The sequence below is a fragment of the Setaria viridis genome, chromosome 8 (genome assembly GCF_005286985.2).
Source record: "Setaria viridis chromosome 8, Setaria_viridis_v4.0, whole genome shotgun sequence".
NCBI classification, from domain to species: domain Eukaryota; kingdom Viridiplantae; phylum Streptophyta; class Magnoliopsida; order Poales; family Poaceae; genus Setaria; species Setaria viridis.
In genome coordinates, this window is record NC_048270.2 from 2,438,239 (window position 1) to 2,458,857 (window position 20,619).

The 20,619-nt window shown below is 43.5% G+C and overlaps 4 protein-coding genes across 6 annotated transcripts; 1 reads left to right on the forward strand and 3 right to left on the reverse strand.

Annotated features, from left to right (window-relative positions):
- The first annotated feature begins 2,602 nt into the window (after positions 1 to 2,602).
- Positions 2,603 to 3,889, forward strand: LOC117833988 (uncharacterized). Its single transcript, XM_034713593.2, has one exon. The coding sequence runs from the start codon at positions 2,666 to 2,668 to the stop codon at positions 3,251 to 3,253; it is 588 nt and encodes a 195-aa protein (XP_034569484.1). The 5' UTR covers positions 2,603 to 2,665; the 3' UTR covers positions 3,254 to 3,889.
- Positions 3,890 to 6,508: 2,619 nt separating this feature from the next.
- Positions 6,509 to 7,571, reverse strand: LOC117867103 (CEN-like protein 2). Of its 2 annotated transcripts, none has more exons than XM_034751448.2 (4): positions 7,308 to 7,571; positions 7,124 to 7,185; positions 6,932 to 6,972; positions 6,509 to 6,852 (listed from the first exon to the last, which is right to left on the reverse strand). In XM_034751448.2, exons 1-4 carry the CDS (start codon positions 7,470 to 7,472, stop codon positions 6,635 to 6,637), a joined length of 486 nt encoding a protein of 161 aa, XP_034607339.1. In that variant the 5' UTR covers positions 7,473 to 7,571; the 3' UTR covers positions 6,509 to 6,634. The 2 variants fall into 2 exon arrangements, with proteins under 2 accessions (XP_034607339.1, XP_034607338.1); XM_034751447.2 differs by having other exon boundaries at positions 7,272 to 7,571.
- A 3,451-nt stretch (positions 7,572 to 11,022) lies between these two features.
- LOC117867100 (2-methoxy-6-polyprenyl-1,4-benzoquinol methylase, mitochondrial) lies at positions 11,023 to 14,019 on the reverse strand. Its single transcript, XM_034751440.2, has 8 exons — positions 13,749 to 14,019; positions 13,548 to 13,674; positions 13,405 to 13,466; positions 12,912 to 13,067; positions 12,685 to 12,829; positions 12,295 to 12,366; positions 11,744 to 11,852; positions 11,023 to 11,511 (listed from the first exon to the last, which is right to left on the reverse strand). The coding sequence occupies exons 1-8, from the start codon at positions 13,885 to 13,887 to the stop codon at positions 11,410 to 11,412; spliced, it is 912 nt and encodes a 303-aa protein (XP_034607331.1). The 5' UTR covers positions 13,888 to 14,019; the 3' UTR covers positions 11,023 to 11,409.
- A 354-nt stretch (positions 14,020 to 14,373) lies between these two features.
- LOC117867097 (uncharacterized) lies at positions 14,374 to 20,149 on the reverse strand. Of its 2 annotated transcripts, XR_004643120.2 has the most exons (4): positions 17,626 to 20,149; positions 17,340 to 17,548; positions 14,817 to 14,937; positions 14,374 to 14,689 (listed from the first exon to the last, which is right to left on the reverse strand). XR_004643120.2 is itself a non-coding variant. In XM_034751437.2 (2 exons), the coding sequence occupies exon 1, from the start codon at positions 19,830 to 19,832 to the stop codon at positions 17,673 to 17,675; it is 2,160 nt and encodes a 719-aa protein (XP_034607328.1). In that variant the 5' UTR covers positions 19,833 to 20,149; the 3' UTR covers positions 16,922 to 17,548; positions 17,626 to 17,672. The 2 variants fall into 2 exon arrangements, 1 of the variants encoding a protein (XP_034607328.1); XM_034751437.2 differs by lacking the exons at positions 14,374 to 14,689; positions 14,817 to 14,937 and having other exon boundaries at positions 16,922 to 17,548.
- Between the last annotated feature and the right edge of the window lie 470 nt (positions 20,150 to 20,619).

Consider the following 20,619-nt stretch of genomic DNA (forward strand, 5'->3'; position numbering starts at 1 on the left):
AGTTGATTACATTTGAATTCTCGGAAAGTGAAAATGATGGATAAAAAGGGTCGGAGGGAGTACTTGCTATACTCTACTAGACGTACTCGAGTGCAAAGGTTAAATGCCCATTGACCTTTGAACAGACACCGAGCTGAGCGGCATAGGCAAGAACAAGAGACTGACAGGACCGAGGAGGAAGAAGAGCATGATGATGGCGTATCTCTTTGGACCTTCTTCCCTGGACTGCGTCATCAATTCATCTCCATCACCTCACTTTGTTGACAACTAGCTACCACACACAGCCTCGCGTCTGCTGTCTGCACAGCTGCAGGGGATGGTAGATGACGCACAGCATTGACTCGTGCTCCATGAACATGAACCGTGCTTCATGAGGAGCTCGAGGGCCGGACGGCTATAAATAGGCACACGCACGCACACTTCACCTCAGAACAGCGAAACACTTCGAGCTCTTCCTCATGCCACCTCCTTCCCACTGCAAGCCTGCACATCAGGTGCCATCTTCGAAGGCCAACCGCTTCGGAGAGAGGTGCTTGACACACCGAGCATTGCAAATGCTACGATTCTCTTGTTTTTGTTGCATTTTGATTGTTTATCTTCTGATCATGCACGTTTTGACGTTTATCTTCTGATCTTCCACGGATGCCTCGTTTGCCTTGCCTCTCTGGCTTGCTCTCTGAAGTAATAGTAGTGCTGAAACCTGGTGAATCTGGAAGCACTTCTTTCTCATCTCAACAACATATGTGCATGTTCTCTGAATTTTTTTCCTTGAAACACGATTGACCAGGAGCGGCAACGGCAGACGGCTCGCGGTTGACCAGGAGCTGCAGCGATGTCATCGCGGCCACTCGAGTGAGTCCGAGTCCGATCCATCCCGTCCGCCAGATCACCAAGCGTGACACACATTTACTCCCTGTCAGTTCTAGCTGCCATGGTGTCATTTCACAAGCTAGCCAAACCCAACAAACAAGCGCGCGCCCACCAATGGCAATCCAAATAGAAGCTGCCATTTGCCATCCAGATGGAAGAAACTGCCCTTGATCGTCGATCAACATATACTAACATAAATTAATCTCTGACAAATCAAACTGGTGCTTCACTCCTTGTAAGGGTTTGCCCTTTCGTTGTTCCGGCCCAATAGTGGAGCCACAAACTCAAATTTTACTTTACTAAAGGGGCTAATAATAATGTTAAAATTTTAGTCAAAATTTGAATTTCTCAGTGAAATTTGCCTCCGCCAGTGTTTCGGCCGTTCTTCGTGCATCAACCTCGGCAGCCGTTATCTGACGAGGCTAAGCCCGTGTAGGAGGGTTTAGGATTAATTTCACTAGGCTGAAGAAAGTCCAACATAGGCCCAGAATGACAGGATCTCCAGCACCGGCGGCGACCAATCGGACGCTGCTCGAGCGTTAAGGGGTGCCAACAATGCGGTGCTAACATGCATTTTCTAGAATATTTGGAAGTTTAGGAATGCAAAGGTATTCAGAAATGAAGATGAGCCCAACATTCAAGATTTCAAGATTATGCCACAATTATCTCCTCCTCTGGTCCCATAGATGGAGCAATTAATTCTCTAGACAAAGGGAAGCTTAGACTCCTCACTAATCCTTTGTGGAGTAAGTTTGCAATTCTCTAAGTGGAGTAAGTTGTTTTTTCCTTGTAAGTGTGGTGTAATCATTAATCCTTTTCTCATTCATTCTCTCTCTTTTCACTCTTCTTTCAGCTTAGACTCTTTGGAGAAACCAGCTTTTTCCTTGTTCGTAACTAAAATCATGTAATTATCTGTTGAATTTATCAATAAAGTTCACGCAGCCCAAGGGTTGCTCTAATTTTCCTAAAAGGCAGCCCAAGAGTTGCTCTAATTTCCCTAACAAAAGTGCAGGGGACTTTCAGGGCTAGATAAAAGTCACTCCCAATGATATGCTATGGATGGGCTCTTGTGTAAGGGGCTGGTGGTAGTGGGCTTGGCATGAAAGCATGGGTAAAGGTCCGAACCATACGGGTACCATCCCATGTATGAGGACAGCTGACTTCCGTGACCTTTTTCGGTCAGGCGTTAAAGTCTTCTTTGTAAAATATGTGGGGGTGGTCTTTTTCTAACCGGCGGCTGAGCTTTTTTGAGGCGCTTGTCTGGCTTTCATTCAGTCGCTGTCGCATGAAGGTAGCTTTGTTCCTTGAGCTCATTGCAGACCTCGAGTTGCTTGGAGATTTTCATGATATTTTAGGTTGCTTATGTTGTTCAGCTGTAGCCGTTAGCTGCTTTGCTGTGTTAGTCGTACTTGTTATCAGTGCTTCGCAGCGCCAGGTCGCGAACTATTTGCCTGTATTTGATCACTCTCTTGCTGTCCCGGAGTATAGCTGCTAGATGGTCGCTTAAAACTTCTCTGACTCTTAACGAAATACGTGCTAATTTTTTCCTTTCAACGATGAACCCTTGGATTACAAAAGTAGTTAAGCTAGCTCACTTTTGGGTTTTTTAATGAAGTTCTACTAGTGCCAACACATTTAGATATTTGCGAAAAAATACTACAAAAAAGTTTAGAAATTAGGCAGCCTACTGTACCGAGTCACTATGTCAGTATCATCCTCGGCGACACTTTCCCAACAATCTTTACCAAGAATAGTAGAACAAACTCACCAACCCTGATAAGCTGATGATGATACGATGCCACACGCGTGCACAGGCACGTGTGCAAGCAAAGCTTCATCTGGAGAGAGCATAATCACACCATGGCGCTGCACTTGGAAGCGAAGGCCATCACCAATCAAGACGCAGACGCCGCCACCACCACGGCGGCAACGGCGGACCACCGACAGGAGCGGCAAGAACGCGACGCCGGCCGACCACGGCGACGACCAGCCGATGAAGACGGAGGCGGTGATTGCCGACCTCGACGAAGACGAGCTGTTCGAGCTCGACATCGCCCTCCTCGACGGCCGCGGCGACGGCCACGGTCACCATCACAGCCATCGCAGCCATTCTGCTGCCGCCGTTACCGACGACGGCGCCGGGCACGCACTGCTGGCCAGCTGCCTTCTGCCGGTGCAGTCGGTGAGCAACGCGGTGCCGGTCCCGGCCAGCAGGGTGCTGTCGTTGTACCACCCCTACTCCGGCTACTACAACTCGAGGAGGCTCATCTTCACCGGCGGCGACAGCAGGAGGTTTCTTGGACGGTCACCTGGGAGTTCGGCGTGTTTTTGCTTCTCCAGCAGGGGCTTCGAGACCATGGGGAGCTACTTTCAGAGGTACTGAGCGTTGAGCCGCTGAAGGACCCATCCAAACTTGCACCTTTCGTGTCACGTAACAGTACAGACCGAGCAAATGTGATTCATTTTTGTACTCATTTGTGGCCCGGTCGTAGCACTATAAATTGACTGAACAATTTCAACTAAATTTTCTTTCGGTCACTTTATTTACTACTACTTAGTGTTACTGTACAAGGAGGACTCAGTTGAACTCAGCCCAATCCAAACTTGGATGGAATGGCCGGATGTGGGCTGGGATTTCGAATTTAGTTCCTGACCAGCCCATGTGGATCGAGCCGAGATTGGCCCATTTCAAATGTAGTTTTTTTTTGGCAAAACTATAACAAATTGGGTTTTTTTTGGGCAAAACTATAACAAATGGAATTTGTTATATGCTCATGGTGATAGTTTCTATCACCTTCATCTTTGAGGAGCTTTTTATGGATAAACCCTTGTGGATTTATGCACATATATATAGCATGTACAATTCCCTAAGGAAGGATAGGATTATCAGCGCACAAACTGTATCACGTGGCTTGTAAATTTAATCTACGTGCCATATGGATTTCTGGATGTAAATGTAACTTATAGATATTTGTGATAATCCTATTGATTATGGTGTTTAGAGTATTCATCTTTTTAGATTTGCTGATGCATGCATATTATTTGCATGTATGTTATTATAATTTTTAGCTCTTCTTGATTTGTATATCATGCCATTATCCTACTAAGAATATCATCGATTACATTATAACTATGTCTGACATGGTTTCAAGTGGTGTGCCTCCAAAGCTAAAATCTGGTGAGCAATAATATGTTGTTAATAAGGGCATCTTTCTCTCCATAAATCTTGGTCTTAAGCTGGACCATATTAAGAGCTGCATACCCATCTTCTTTCTCCACTTCTCGCACTCATCAAAGAATCAAACATGACTAGAGAAAAGGCCGGCGTGAGGACATAAGAAAGACCGTCCGTTTGGTGACCTAGCATCGGAGACTTTGTGCATTTTCGCATGGAATGGATGGACATTGCCTATGATTACTTTATTTGTGTCCTCTTTCTCCTTTTATTTATCTGTGATCAGCTATTGTGCTATCTAATGCATATTTTTTTCTCCATAAAATGTTTATTGCATTGACATGCAAATGAGGTCCCATGCACATCTTTTCAAGATTAAGGAAAAAAATAAATCCGATTCATTAGTCTTGCCAAAAGAGCCTTTATTGGCCCAAAGTAATTCAGGTTCGTACCCATTTATGGGCCTGGTACTCTGGCAGAGGAAGGGCCAGTAGCGGGCGATCCAATTGATCGTTTCTTGCACTATGTGGCGTACTCCGGCAATGCGCATATAAATCCGTCTTCGAAGGCGGCTGGCGTAGTGCTGGCAGTGCTAGCAATGGGAACGGGAGCTCTGAGCAGTGAGCGCAGGCTTTTTAGAGCCGCCTCGGCGATGACGCCTCCAACCCGCCGGGCCCCGGCTGCTGGGGGATGGGGGCACCGCTTCGCCGTCCAGCGATTTCTTCCAGCGAGACGAGATCGGCCGCGACCGGTGAGGATTCGCTCGGTGCTCGCCTCCCTCTGATCGACTTAAAGACCCCATTTTTCTTATTTTGTCGAAACATTCAATGCTTCGTTTAGGTTCTGCTGGTTTAGTAACTGGAATCACTCATGCTTTTCAACTGGCGCAAACTATCATGTCCTGTTGGGCATGTTAATTGTCTGCATTGGCCACAGTCCACAACTGTGGTGGTTTTACTTTGATTGTCTCCTAATCAAGACCAGCAGGTATCTGATATTTCTGTGACTTTATTCGATAACAGCTCGTGGAAATCTGTAATGAACCTAGAGTTCAGAAAGGACAAAGTGCCTACTATTGTTGATGAACAGTTATATATATTGCTGTCACGCTGTGTGCTCTTCGTGTACTAAACACAGCAAAGGAAAGAGCAAGAGGGGGAAATAAAGAAACAAGCCTGAAGGATATGGCCTATTTGGGGAAGAATTTTCTAACTTGCACCAATCAGAATTCGGAACATGATATCGTCAGAATGATGGATTTCATTTCATGAAACAAAACATGTAAAAGGATTTTGGAATTAGAAAATATAATGTGTGACGATGCGTAGAATATCCTTTATCTGCAACTAAGTCTCGATGCTGAAGTTGCCACCGACGATAAGACTCTGTCCTAACTATTTAGTGCTTCTGTTGTCATCTTGCATCTTTGGCCACTCAATGGTTACTAAGGAAAATGTTCAATCATCCAGCCAATTGAAACTCTGGTTGGTTTTCTTTCACTATCATATATCATCAGTAGAGATACGAATACCAATTGTCCGATCAATTTCGAAAATACCAATTTTCTGATAGGTTTGCATTTTACATTTGTGGATTGTTAAGTTAGAAGTTAGGACTCTAAATCTGAATAGATCATCCTACCATGTCTAGATTAGAAGATATCGAGTTATATTTATGTTGGGGTATTAATTTGCAATTTGTGCGAACATCTTTGGTTGCATACCTCAAAGTTATGTGAGAGTTTATGCTAGTTTTTTATGCTTATAAAATTATTGCTTCATTTCTTTCTCATTTACTTGTCTGCATTTTTTAGTGGCATACCTATTCAAAAAGGTCTATAGATCAACAAGTGAGTGCCTGAGATCTTATTTAAACTAGCAAGGAGAACTGGCTCCACTCCCCAACAACAGAGCACACAAGTACACAATTAATAGTTTGTATATCTCTTGTATCCAATGAACGCATCGAGAAACCAACAGGAACAGAGCATTCAGTTTACACTCAGATTCAAATAAATGGATTGCGTATTAGTATTCAACATGCATCAACTGGCATTCTTGTCAGTTGGCTTAAGGACAAGGTGAAGGGAAAATAGGAACAAAGGCCACTACATTCACATCGACACCCTTTTGATGCTTCTAGTGGACAATCCTCTGCGTACATTAAATGCCTTCCTTTCTATCCATGCCTCTTAACAGTATAGCAGTTGAATGCTTTTACGGTGTCTTCATAATTCTACAAGTTGACACAACAAGATCCAACAATTTTTGTTTCCAGGAGATTGTATGTCAGAAAAAGTGCACATAGTGTGAAGCTGCAAACAGAAGATGAACTTTTTTTGCGTGTGTGCAGGTCAACCAACCCTGGTACTTTCAGTGATAAATTTCCTTATACATGAAATTTGACCACAAGCGTTGATCATTCATACTTCTCAATCTTGCCACTTAGGAAACAATCTAATACTAATACAATCTGCAAAGTGCATCCGGTTTATTTATATGGTAATGTAAAATAAGATCATTTTCTTCGTAGAAAGAAGAGCAGAAGGCCCTTGTTTATCATCAGGTGGACAAATGAGGTCTGGAATTTTCAGCGTCTCCTAGCAGCAGTTTCTCTCTGTGCATTGAAGTAGACAGCAGCTACAGGGAGACCAAGGTCATTTTCCTCAGCGAACTGCCGGGTGTTGAAATGATCCCTGACAGATGGCACAGTTACAGTTTGCCTGCGCTTCTGCTTGAAGAGCACAAAAATGAACCTATGGATACCAATGCTAGGTCTTGGGCTCTCGTAGTTTATGACCTCTCGCCCTGAAAGAGTCATGGTTATTAATTCAAAGAACAACTAGAACATGCAATCAACTAAGCAAGAATCAGAAGAATAACCTACCAAAGGAGGCATCTGTTGTACCAGGTATATCAGTCACGATCCTGCAAATGTAAAGGATGACATTTAGCCACACCACTCTCACTTTAAGTGCTCGAGAAACATGCTGTTTTGTATGTATGCAAGATGTGGTTGTATCTTCCTCAGCAACATATGGTACTTGACATCCCTGAGGTTTGAAATGCTGAATATTACCAGTGAAGGTGCTCCCTTAGATATGGATCACTTGGCCCTGGGACATCTGGATCTGTCATCACCTGAAATTTGAAGAACTATGCCTATTAGGGAAGGAATAGTACGTATAGAATAATTGGATTCAATTATGAAGCATTTGACTGCTAACCAATGTAAAGAAAGATCGCAAATCACCCCCTTGAACCTCTACTCTTGGTTTAGATACAACTGCTGATGGGTAGATCTCATGGCCATTGAAGACAAGCTTGTTTGAGTTGTAGGTCACTATCATCTTCACACATGGGTTGAAGGAGTCAAGAACTTCTCCAATCACCCGACCGACTATGAGAGGCTCCACAGACCTAGACATGGTTGGAGGAACAGGTACTCGTATTTTGCACAACAAATGCTCTAACTGAATGCAGCAAGCTATGTACTCAAAGATGCGCAGCGAACTGCTTATTGGGCACTGGCAGAGGACAAGTCTCTATTTATAGTGGTTTGGAGCCTGCTGCCAAGTGTAGGATCAAAGAGGATGCGGGGCATGTGCGGTTTTTTAGTTGGGCATGCTGTGGATGCAGCTGAAAAGGCAACATGAAGGTTGTACCACTTTTTCCAAGAAAGCCAACAAAAGGTGTTATATCTTTTCTTACAGATAGAATCTATTCAAGCATTGCTTCATGTATCTTCCTTCCAGTTCTTGGGATAAAGCATTTTTTCCCTCAGGACCATCTGATATGAATAACAATGACTATATGTGTGCAACATTGTCCTTCTATTAGTGATGCAAACATATTGTAGATATTATTTCATGACTGAAACAAAGTATTTCAGTTCACTGTGGAGTCCTCAAGAAAATATGTGATAGACAAATATGTATATTTTGTATCTTTATAGAACATTACACAGCTCGAGGGAAGTGGGCAAGTAAGGTTACAGTGCTAAACTATCTAGTATCACTGGAAACAGTGTTAGCCACCAACAAGTAGAATCTGCATCGCTATCACTTAGCAGAATTTGAGGCTTAACCATGTTATCAAATTGTTGTGTGCCATAAAATCAATACCACCTGATTTCTGGAGAGTACACTTCGAGTAACTTAATCGTATTTATTGTGGCAAATTAGGAAGTATGGCTTTGTGGGATAGAAGGAAAACAAGGGGAGTATTTTTTCATAGGCTTGGAGAAAAAAATTGCTGCACTATTGATGTGGAAGCCTTTGAGGTCTGCAGAATAGGGTTCTTAATCACCTTATCAAATTTGTGTATTTTACTCTGCAGTTTTTAAAGGACAAAAATGAGATATTCTGGAAAATTTGTAGTAGCATCTGATTTCTGGTGAGCACATTGAAATACCTTACTGTGAAATTATTCATAGGAAGTTAGGAAGTATGGCCTTTCTGGAGCTAAATGGGGAAAGAAAGGAATATGATTCTTGGGAATTTGGTTTTGGCGAAACTATCAATTCCATTTGGCATAACTGATTTGATGTTTACTTAAATTGCCCACATTCTTATGCTCCTGTTTTCTAATATTTCTTTTTCAAATTATCTAGGAGATAAAATGCTGCATTGTCCGCGTGGAAGCCTCTCAACCCTCAAATGCTCATCTTTGCTGGCTTATTCGTTTAGACAGCCCTCATTTAGCTGTCTCTTTTTTTGTTAAGGAAAAGAGAATCTTTGAGTTCAATTGCTGCTAGAATCTTTCATCAAACTGTGATACCAGCTAATTTACCATTATTATCTGTTTATTCTCTTCTTTGGAATACTATGACAAGTCAAAACTGAAGAGAATAAAGGAACAGAACGCAGTGCCGCCACCACTTCATCATGTAGGGGTGCTGTCTAGTGCAGAGATGTCAATTCAGTTATAAAAAGTTCATAGGATCTTCTTGATTGAGGTATTAAAAAATCTTTATAGATTTCCATAAGAGGTGGAGCCAAGTACAGGTTTGTGCATTCTTCTGTTATAGTCAAATGCCATCATGCCTGCTTGGCACCATGCGCAAGTGGTAGAAGTGGAGTCAAGTACAGCTTGGTGACTATTTTGTGCTCCCGGCCAATGCCATGATATTTGCTTGACACCTAGCTAAGGTAGTGGAATCTTGTAGCTGTCCAGACAATGGTAAGTGCATATCATAGCTCCATTGGTAGGAAAATCTCTATAGGGTATATTTTTTGGGGGAAATTGGACCAGTTTAGCAATATCAGCTAAGGGCTTTCTCATAATCCCTACATCAAATGATTTGTGTTGGTTTCATTTTTTTTGTTCTCCACTGATTTCAGTGATTTTCAAGTTACTTTTCAGTGAATTTCACTTTTTCCATATTCTGTGGCTAAAGATTGGTCTGGTCAGCTGCCAAAGTTCTATGGGAGCAATACCCAGCCAGCTTCCAATAATTGGTATACAGCCGATTTTTTACCCTGCGCATCCTTATGTTGGTATCCTGAATGGTGACTGGTGACTAGTGTCTATGGCATCTTGACCAGTTCCAGTTACAGAAAATCTTCACTAGTTGCTCTTATACCTATACTAAAACAGTAACTAAAGTCAAAGGTTGCTTTACCATGTTCAGCTAATCAGCTTCATTAGCAAGTTCCATTCATATATCTCTGGGGCACAGCACAATAATAGGCACCTTTCACCTCCATGCAGATGGCGATGTTTCTTGGTTGTTGTCATAAGCTGTTATTCGACACCTCTGATGTTTGAAGCCCCTCGGCAAAAAGGAGCCGTCCACTGAGCCTTTGTCCCAGAACATCAGAGTGGTAACCAACCAACCTGAATGACGGGAGGATCATTGTGGGCCAATGTCGGGAGGCAATTAGATATTCAGATCATGACATGAAGACTTCTGAAGGAAGAGGGCCATGCTGCAACGAATCTTCATGGATCATGCCACCCCTTGAGTACTAGTGAGTATCCAATCACACAAGATAATACTCAAAACTTGTGATTATGGGGGTTGACAGTGGGCAAGTTCCTTGTGAATTTGGTTCATGGAATGGGGGTCAACGCCATGAGATTTGGAGAGATTATTTTTTTATCCCACATGCTGGCAAACCCCTGCAGGATTTGATAAGGATCTGCTCATATTTCTCGAGAGATCTTTCTGTTGAAAACTTGAAACGACGACAGACGTTGCACATTGCATTAAAGCTCTTAAGCTCATATCCATCCTGCAAGGTCTGGGGGTGTTCAGGTAAGCAGAAAGGCAGGACACAATCATCCTGTGCTGAAATCCACAGGACTGGGCTCTGATACAGGGATCCATTTGCGTGGTGCCAAGCCAACTAATTCAGTTGCCCACCAAGCAATACCATCTTGCAAGTCTGGGGAGGCCATGTGAATCACATGGTGTGATCCAGGTCAGTGTAGTTTCTCTGTCAATGCGCACCGAAAATGGTCACCAGTTTCTGAGTAATCTTGGTTGTGTGACTCGATGCTTTAGCACGACATTCTTGGCGACATTACAAATTCATTCCAGTACCCACTTGCATTCAAAGTGAAAACTCTGAACGACACGGCCATCGAGGGGAGATCATGAGTGCAGCAAAAATAGATTGCAGCTCTGAATGTCACCAGATACCAAGAGCACGCCTCTGAATAATCCACTTAGCTAAGCACCTTTCTGATGTCTGATCTGCTGCCAGTTTGCTCGATCAGTACCAACAACTCAGAGATGACTAGGCCTGTGTACTGCAATAGCATTCACAGATCTAGTCCCTTATTCACAGCAGTGATGTACTGATACCCCTCTCAGTTGCAACCTTGCACGGAGCACATAAACAGCGACACAGGAGAAAAACCTGACAGACAGGAGCCAAGATGCGAAAAAGGGTAAATCCCGAATCAGGTCGCACCAGGTCGCACTCAAACTCACGTGTAGTGAAATGCAATACAATAGTTATATCATCACAGTGGAAGAACTGGAATGTTTCCTTCATTCGTGTGCATTATTTGGTGCCTGAAATCTATTTGGCATAAATAAATATAGCAATTATACAATCTTGCAGGATTCTGAGTCTTCATGTGCTGCTCAAACTTTAGAAAAAAATTATAAATACGTATTCCAGGGTGGTCTATGTCAAACAAAAAATAAAGTAGGTGTACACAATCTGGATGTCATTCATTACATTTTGGAAGGCCGCCCTTTGCGAAATCAATTGCCATGGGATGATGCTTCATTGCTTGATAATCTTACACTATTTTTACGAGGTGAAAACATCCATCCTCATCTGGAGGCCAACAACAAGAAGGCGGAAAAAAACCCTACTGCCCAAGTTTCGTCTGGTTCAGCTTGCTATTCTACAGTTTCAGTCCAGAGTGAATGGCAACTACACCACCCACGAGATTCTCATATTCCACCCTCTCGAATCCAGCTTCCTGGATCATCTGAGCAAACTTTTCCTACAAAGGCAAAAGAAGTCTGGTCAGCTCGTCAATTTTTACTAGTCACTCTCACCCCTATCTTCTAGCTTAACATCTATCCCAGCAAAAGCTATAAATATGCCTATTTTATAAGGTACAAGTTAATACTTGCGCAAACCTGGAGAGGATGAAGCAGAAAATGCCAGAAACAATATAATCATTTGTTCATATTTGTTGATAACAAAAGTGCAAATAACTCCAACACCATTACCTGATTTGGGAACCGACGGATACTCTCAACCAAGTATTGGTACGACTGTCGATCACCAGCAACCAGCTCTCCCATAGTTGGAACCACAGAAAATGAATAAACATCGTAGCTGAAAAAAGGGCAGCAAATTCAAAAGACAGAAAAAAAAAAGATACTATAGGACATAACACTTGCACTGCATTTTTCACTGTCAGACAGAAGGAAAGCTTACACTGTTTTCACAGAGCCCTAGCAAGGACAATATTAGCATTTTTTTCATTTTTCTTAAAGGGATAAACAGCCTTTTTACAATAGACAGAAAACATGATCACTTTCGGACACCCTTGAACAATGTTTAAGACGGTGTGCTACAGGTGGCAACCTGTTAACATGGTTAGCACTAAGCACCAATTGTGAATTTTGGACATTAACTGCGAGATAGTTGAAAACATTGTAGCTCAGGTATTTGCTTGTTTATTTTTTCTATCACGCATGAAAAAGAATATTCAAAGCATCATCTCTCATACAAGTTAATCCTACAAAGACAAATAAACAGTATTAAGTAAACTTACATCTGTTTAAAAACTGGGACATCCACATGACTCAACTCCAAGCATAGGAACCTTCCCCCTCGCTTTAGAACTCTGAAACATGCCAATCAATGTGATAGTAAAGAGATTTTAGAACCATCAACTAAGCAATGGACTCTCGAACATGCTTGTCCGTGCAATAGTAATGGGATTTTAGAACCATCAAGCATCAACTAAGCAAACATAGCAGAATATGAAAATTTTAATTTATAATACTGCACTTGAAGAAGGAAAACTTAATCCAAGGATACAGCACATGAAAAATGGACACAAATTATAAGTTCAGAACAGTGGGGACAACTCACAACATGCTTCGAAGCATAAGCACTACTAGTTTTTTGGTTTGAGAGTGGGATTTCTAAATTAGCTAACCTGTAAGCTTCCGATAGGGCTTTCTCAATGTGTGTCACATTTCTGATCCCAAATGCGATGGTATAGCCATCCATAGATCCATCCTCAAAACTCAGAGCTTCTGCATCTCCTTGTATCCAGCTAAGACAATGTTCTTCACTGTAACCTAAAAATAAAAATCAACTGTTGAACAACAGAAACCACACTTGAGATGTAGGTGGCAAAATTAAAAAGTTCATGTTCAAGACCTCTTTCTACAGCACGCTTCTTCCCAACGTTTAGCATATTTGGATTAATGTCACAGACATAAATGTGGGTGTCTTCTTCGGTAGCAGTAAGAGTACCCTGCATAGCTCTGTGGCCCACGCTCTTGATTCTTTCCAGTACACGAAAAGCAACATCCCCTGAAGTCATAGGAATGACATGAACAGTCATCAGAGTTTTGTTCTTCAAATTTCATGCTGCACTTAGGAGAACTTGAAAATTACACAAGAGCTCCTGGAAATAGAACCTTTCAAGAGAAACAGTAAACAATAACCATAAACAAGACACATGATCACAACTGAAAATGCACATGGAAGCATTGATAATGCTGGAATCTCAGGACTAACTACCAATGCACTGATTATATAGATAAATTGAATGGCGAATTAAGATAGAACAAATACTGTTTATGTTAGTAAAGTTTGTATTTGTTATTTCTACGGCACAGCTGAAAGCAATCAGGGGAACGGGCATTACCAGTTCCACCAGCCACGTCGAGATGCTTCATCCCCGGAAAGGGGTTCAACTTGGAAACAAGCCTGAAAGAAAAGAATCGAAGTTGGTTGGAGTGTGTTAAAAAAAAAAAAGAATCGGCAACGGCAAGGGTATGCAGCAGCAACCTGTCCTTCCACAGCCTATGCAGGCCGACGCTCATGAGATCGTTCATGAGGTCGTAGCTGGAAGCCACGCTGCTGAAAACGTTGCCAACCAATCTGCTCTTTTCCTCCTCGCGCACCTGCTTGTACCCTGATGAAAAAGACAGAGATTTCAGGATCTCTGCTTCGAAACAAGAGGGAGTGATGGATAGGAGGGATGCGCACCGAAGCTGGTGGCGTGGGAGTGGAGGAAGGCCGCCGCCGCGGCCGCCGGAGGGTTGCATGGGGCCTGAGCCTGAGAGGGAAGGAGGAGGCGTCCTTGGCGGCTACAAGACGCTAGCCTCCTTGCGGCCCGTAGAGCCATTCTGATCCCCTAGTTGAGAGAGAGGCGGGGCGGCAGCGGCGCGGCGGCGGCGGCGCGTTGTCTCCTCTGACGACGGCGAGTTCCGGGACGAACGGAATAGAACGAGACACGACGATGGGGAATTTTGTGAGATGTGGGCTGTGGGCTGCGGCAATGGGTTAGGCCTATGGGAGGATAATTGGGCCATAATTTCGTGGGCTTTTGGCCTTGGGAGTAAGGGAATCGAAAGTGGAACGGCAGACGCTTTCGTTTTTTTTCGGGCAATCGGGTGTTTCCAACCTATTAAACCGACTTGATTTTTCTTAAAAAAAAAACACTAAACCGACACCCGAAGATTCCAAAACCAGGAACCGAAGCTGCAATTTTAGCCGGAACAGTTTTTACCAAAGAAAGAAAAACATAGTGCGCTATGATTTAAGCAGAAACAGGTTTTCTTTATTCAGATTCATCAAATTGGATGGTTATGTTACTATACATTTGCATCAGTATTCAAAAGATCATTCATATATTCGGACCATCTTTGCATTCATGTACAAATGCCGTGCCACTGTTTGTGTTTTATTGTAGGTACCAGATGTTAAAATCTTAAGGACCATGCTTATCTCAAAAACCATTTGAACGGAGACGTGCAGTTATCAATTGTTGCACTTTTTCCTATAGCATACTACCAGCCTGCTAGTGACCATCCGGAACTACACCAGCCATACTGCTCGCGTCTTGTACCATCTCCTCTTCACCAATCTGAGCAAAGCCAGGAAGCTTGTTGTAATGGACAGCCAGCATCCAGGAGCAAGAAATCAACCTTGGAATCATGCTTACGACAGTCAGACGTTGGAAACAGAGGTACACATGAATCACAAATAATGAACTATTGGCATGGATATGAACCTATTGCTGAAAATTATACCAGTAAAACAATGAATACACACCGTGCCAATTATCAGCTACACCTCCTTCCCATCTATAGCATCCAGGCAGGCCTTCAAGAACCTGATTGGGCAAAAGCAGAGGGCTCTCTGGATTGCACATAACATACCATCCTTGTTTTACCTGTGGATGACCCAGAGGTCCTTTAGAAGATGATGGGAATGCCAAGGACTATTGAGGTAAATCAAAGCCTCAGATGTAAATGCAGAAGAAAGATCGCATTGCACGAAATACTACTTCACAGAGAAGGTTAATTAAAGATGTGATACAAGGACTGACTTCCTATGTATTCAGGCCATAGAGAGTAATATAATAGTACATTTACATATTACAGGAAGAAAGAATATCAAAAGAAGCGTGTAATCAAGGTTGACCTAAAACAAAATAATATGCATTTTCTTAACATTTGTTGGCACGACACTGATCGGCTACTTCATTTTTCAAAATAAATCAAGGCAGCAATGGATCTACGAATCAATCCATCATGATTTGCTTGTAGCTTTTGGAAGTTGGGAGCTTAATCCAATGAATAATACCAATCCATTTCCTCAAAATGAGGGTTCTGGATACATCTGGCAAGGATATGAACATAAGCTAGTGCTTGTTGAGCTGCAGAGGCACATTTTGATGAAGCTTCCAATTCCATGGACCAAGTATCATGAAGTTCCAGAAGGTGGACATACGTTCATGCTGGTAGATGGGTCGACTGACTGAATTCTCAAGGTACTCTTGGTAGGATAAGAGCCCTCAACTATGCGACAGTAGATCCATTTTCAAAATGCTGAGAACTGCAGCTGCGAGCTGCTATTTAGTTCACTCTTTTTCCAGAAGTTGTAGTCCTACAAAAGCAAGACTGGTCTAATGCAAAATATGATACTATACTGTCACTTTAAGCTATTGTTCTCCAGCATATCAAATAATTACAACAGTACTTGGGACCTTGGTACTTATCCTTTGGTCCAAAATTGATGTCATCCCAGAAAGCATGCAATCAAACAGTTAAAACTTTGATGATAACTTACATATATATAAAAGTATTCAGTTTACTTTTCGCATGAGAACATCAACTGAGTCATCATCAAAATTACACCAATGATTAAAATTCACTAGTTTTAGAGCATATGCCTAAGAAAAGTATTGATTGATGTTTTGCATTGGAGACTGTATCAGTGACCTAAATGACAAGTCAATCGGACCAGAGGTAGTATATACCTTAGATGTTCACGAGTCTTAAATAACGTGAACATAGTAAAAAGAAAGGCTACCTTATCTTATGTATATGGCACCAATAAGCAATCGATGAGAAACTAAGTCTAATAATCAAGAGTAGGTGATGAAAAGCTTCAGTCCATGAGAATTGAAGCTTCTTACCTTTTTCTTAGAAGATACAGTTGGAGAAAGAGATAAGATGAATAGACAATTCCACAACGATAATGAGATAATGAGATACAGTTGAGATAATGAGAAAGAGATAATGGACAAGTGGATACCTCATTTCTACAGTTAATCTATAGGATTTTTGGTGATCTTGCCCCTACTTTGAAGTGCAATTGTGTTTTTACCCTCATTTTTTTAACTTTGTGATTTTGCCCTAACGATTCACAAGTCAATGCAATTTTACCCTTGGTCTTTGCGTATTTGCCCCTATTTTGATCGTTCACTAGAGGCAAAAATCGCATTGACTTGTGAATAGTTGAGGGCAAAATCACAAAGTTGAGAAAACGAGGGCAAAATCACAATTCCACATCAAAGTAGGGGTAAGAACACAAATGCCCCTAATCTATAATATTATAAGTTCACAACTGATTATTACAAATCAAATAACTGAAACTGCATTAGACAGTAGCATACCTAATTATGCTACGCATTAGTAACACCTATACGAAGTATTAACTCGTTCACATGATAAAATATCATTTGTGCATACAGGCCATATTTTTCCTACTTCTATTTGGTTAATTACTAACCAAGTAACATATCAGAAAATATTGCAAGTCTGCACCGCAGATCCAACCTCTCGCAAACTGTGGAGTTCGGAAATTAGAATGCAAATAAGTGAAACCTCAAATGCTGATGTGAGCTGAATTCAATAACAGTGGCGCAGAGCTAAAATTAAGAGATAACCTTCTCATTAATTGATGGAAAGAATGACAACACAGCTATCTGACAGGTCAATATATTGTGACTTATGCCTATGGCAAAATTGATGGTGATACAAGAATTATTCAGTACAAAAAATTCTTGGTATCTTCTTACCAAGACAAATCCTATGTATAACTGAAGAAAGCTCAGTCACAAAAGGGACCGCAGCCATTTACTACTTGAAAATAGTTGGCATAAGGAATTCATAGACAGGTTTCCAGTACACCTTATCAAAAGAAAATAACAAAGGGGACAGAATCGTATAGTAAGACTATGAGAGGTTTTAGAAACTGGAGCACATTCCTACCACGCAGTTTCCAATAGCAGAAGTATATAATGCCAAGGAAAGAATGCTGACAAGGTTTAAGCAGCAAGAGTAAGACCTGTTTGTGCTCAACTATTTGCTTTTCTTCTTTCTAACAGAACTACCCTCCAACTCCATCAACGATCTCTTGAGCAGCAAGTGCAAGAAGGCCTCTCTGTGCTTAACTAGTCATTTGGAAAGCACCCAGCAACTTAGAGAAGATTGTCTCAAACTCTCTTTTCCTTTCCCTTCTAAAAGGAATTGCCCACAGAACCCCATCTATCATCGCTGGAGTGAACATAAAAGCAAAGTCAGCTTGAGGAAATAAGCAAAGCTAGATAATGCATACAGGGGGAAGTTCTTACAGGGACCGCGAAGCAAGGACAATAGGTCAATCTTCAGGGAGAACAATCTATTCACCCAAAACGATATTCTCCAAGTACTCAATTGCATGGTGCATGCGGCCTTCATCAAACCCTTTAAACAAGGCATTATGTGTGCAATCATCTGGATGAATACCATTCTGATGCATCTCAAAATACAATGTCATTGCATCTTCCCAGTTGCCTTCTCTACAGTTCCCATATATCAAAAAAGTATATGTACATCTGTTTGGTATTAATCCCCTTTCCAGCATCTCATGGAAATGACGATAAGCTAGTTGAGTTCTGCCTGTCCTGCATAGTGCATGTATGAGCACATTATATGTTATTTCATCAGGTTCAACTCCTTCCTCCAGCATCTTCCGAAACCAACCATATGCTGAATAAAGGTTTCCTCTTCTACAGTATGCATGAATTAAAAAGGTATAGGTCACAGCTGAGGGTGAAAACTGATCTGAGATCATGTTACCAAGAAGTTCTATTGCTTCTCTTAGGAGTCCTCTTTCACAATGCGCGTGAATCAAGCAGGTATATGTGATAAAATCAGGCTGTAAACCATCAGTGACCATCTTTGTCCTCAGATCTTTGGCATCTTTCAGGTTACCAGTCTTGCACAGTCCATCAATAAGAATATTGTATGTGACTGTATCAGGATATATTCCTTCCAACACCATCACCTCCTTCAACTGGAAAGCCTTGGAAGTAGCCCCTAGGGTTAGCTCTGCGCAAATCCTGGTGTTATAGGCAAAGCAGTCTGGCTGCAAACCTTTGCTCAGCATCTCATCAAAGAACTCTCTTGCCATAGCAAGGCTCCTCACCTTACACGAACCATTCATGAGAATAGTATATGTACAAACATCAGGCAAACAGCCTTGCTCTACCATTTCCTCTTTCAATCTCCTAGCTTCTTCTAAATCACCTAATCTACAATAACCATCCATAAGAATATTATATTTCAAAACTGTTGGTCCCAACCCAGCACGTCTCAAATCACCAAGCAACCAAAATGCCTCCTTCAAATTGCCTGCCTTACAATAACCCTTTATCAACAAACTGTAAGTAATCAAGTCTGGCAGTAAGCCCATCGCCCTCATTTCCACAAATTTCACCTGCGCAGCTTCTACCTGCCCACTTTTAAGGAGCCCATCAATAATGGCATTGTATGTCACCACTGTAGGCATAATGCCCTCATTCTCCATCTCCAACTGCAAAGACTCAACCTTTTCTATAAAACCCCTTTCAAGCAATGCAGTGATAAGTGGGTTGTAAGTAAAGGATGAAGCTGTCTTGGACAACCGCATGCTGTCAACCAGCCTTGCCGCCTTGTCCAGATTACCTTCCCTGGTGAACCAACTAATCATCACATTACATGTAACATCATTCAGAGAGCAATCACCTCCCTGGGTCTCCATCTCCTTCAGCAGCATGCCAGCCTTGTCCTTCCTTCCCTCCTTCAAGTAAGAATCCAGCAAAGTGTTGTAGGTCACAATGCTTGGCTCAATCCCAAGACGGAGCATCTCTGCATACACAGCACGAACGTCGTCCCACCTGGCTGCATCACGAAGCACGCGCAGCACACGGTTGCAGTCCTTGACATCAGGGGCCACGCCGTGGCACGCCATCTCGCGGAAGGCGGCAAGGCACAGCGTCGAACAGGTCGTGGGCGCGGGGTCGCGAGCCCCGCATTGGGCCGTGAACTTGGTGGACAAGCGTAAGAGGAGGCTGAGCAGGGATTGGTTGGAGGGAGAGCGGGGAGCGGATAGGAGGAGGGACACGAGGGGGAGGAGGAGGCCGAGGTGCAGGGCGCGGAGGGAGACAGGGTAGGCGGCCCGGAGGTGGTTGGCTTGGGCGAGTGGGACGAGGACGTCGGCGAACGCGGAGGCGGTGCGCGGGAAGCCCCGCGGCGTGGCCTCCGCCCACCGGAAGAGCTGGCGCGCGAGGCCCGGGAGGCCGCGGAGCGCGGAGCGGACGTCGCCCGCGGCGAGCACCAGGCGGAGAGGCTCCGGCGGTGGGGTATCAGCGGCGAGGAGCGCGGCGAACGGGCTCTCCTCGGGCAGAGGCGGGGGCAGCGGAACCAGCGCCGGCAAGGAGGAGGAGAGGAAGCTGCTGGGGATAGCCGCGACGGCGGTGGCGGCGGCGGCGGCTGCTACAGGAGCTTGTGATTTGCAGTGTGGGATGTTGAATAGCATGGATTAAAGTCCTAGTCCTTCCCGGCGACGCCTCGCCATGAATGACGGCGCGGCGGCGGCGAGAAGGAAACTGCGGTGATGGCGGCGGCGCATCCACCAGATTCCGGCCGCCGTACGGGGTCGAGGGCGCGCGCGCGCGCCCCAGGCGGCGGCCCCCGACCTGGCGCGGAGGGCGGGCTGAGAGGGCTGGACCGAGATGCTCAGGAAGCGGCGGGCGTAGCCGGCGGTTGAGCTGCGGCGGCGGCGGCGGCGGCGGGTAAGGGAGAAGGCGCCGTGGGTTGGAGAGGGAGGGGAGGAGGGATCGGAGGAAACTAAGGCCACGTTCACGAGAGCAGCTCTGCCGCTGCGTCGCCGCGCCGATACAGGTGCACGCGCCATCCGCACCGTCGATTTTGCGTCCAGATTAGTGCAAGAATCTTGTTGGCTGGTAAAGCGAGCGGCACTGAACATCCGGATTCTCAAACCCTGTCCAAACTCAGATGAAATTCAAATGGTTCGTTCTTTTAGATGAATCCAGGGCCATCACAATTTATACGACTACAAAGAACCCAAAACAAACACCAGTATTTAGCATCGTGTTGTGCATTGAGGAGACCACGAGAAAAAAATCGAGGCTTTGAATCTAACCACAATGAACTGAAAATATGCTTGACATCGTTTCAAAAAAAATGCTTGACATTCTCAAGTTACCTCTCCAATCGATCACAAGTCTTAGGTTTTTTTAAAAAGAAAAAACAGGTGCCACCGAACCCCATTTCTCCAATGGTCAGCATAAATGCATTTCTTT

What these genes read in the sequence shown, in the direction of transcription:
- LOC117833988 (XM_034713593.2), top strand. Translation starts at nt 2,666, where the DNA reads ATGCCACACGCGTGCACAGGCACGTGTGCAAGCAAAGCTTCATCTGGA.
- LOC117867103 (XM_034751447.2), bottom strand. Translation starts at nt 7,472, where the DNA reads ATGTCTAGGTCTGTGGAGCCTCTCATAGTCGGTCGGGTGATTGGAGAA. An exon ending in CTAAGGGAGCACCTTCACTG is followed by an intron (nt 6,973 to 7,123) that starts GTAATATTCAGC and finishes TTACATTTGCAG; the next exon opens with GATCGTGACTGATATACCTG. An exon ending in TACAACAGATGCCTCCTTTG is followed by an intron (nt 6,853 to 6,931) that starts GTAGGTTATTCT and finishes TGACTCTTTCAG; the next exon opens with GGCGAGAGGTCATAAACTAC.
- LOC117867100 (XM_034751440.2), bottom strand. Translation starts at nt 13,887, where the DNA reads ATGGCTCTACGGGCCGCAAGGAGGCTAGCGTCTTGTAGCCGCCAAGGA. An exon ending in CTCCCACGCCACCAGCTTCG is followed by an intron (nt 13,675 to 13,748) that starts GTGCGCATCCCT and finishes CTTTTTCATCAG; the next exon opens with GGTACAAGCAGGTGCGCGAG. An exon ending in GCCCTATCGGAAGCTTACAG is followed by an intron (nt 12,367 to 12,684) that starts GTTAGCTAATTT and finishes GGCATGTTTCAG; the next exon opens with AGTTCTAAAGCGAGGGGGAA.
- LOC117867097 (XM_034751437.2), bottom strand. Translation starts at nt 19,832, where the DNA reads ATGCTATTCAACATCCCACACTGCAAATCACAAGCTCCTGTAGCAGCC.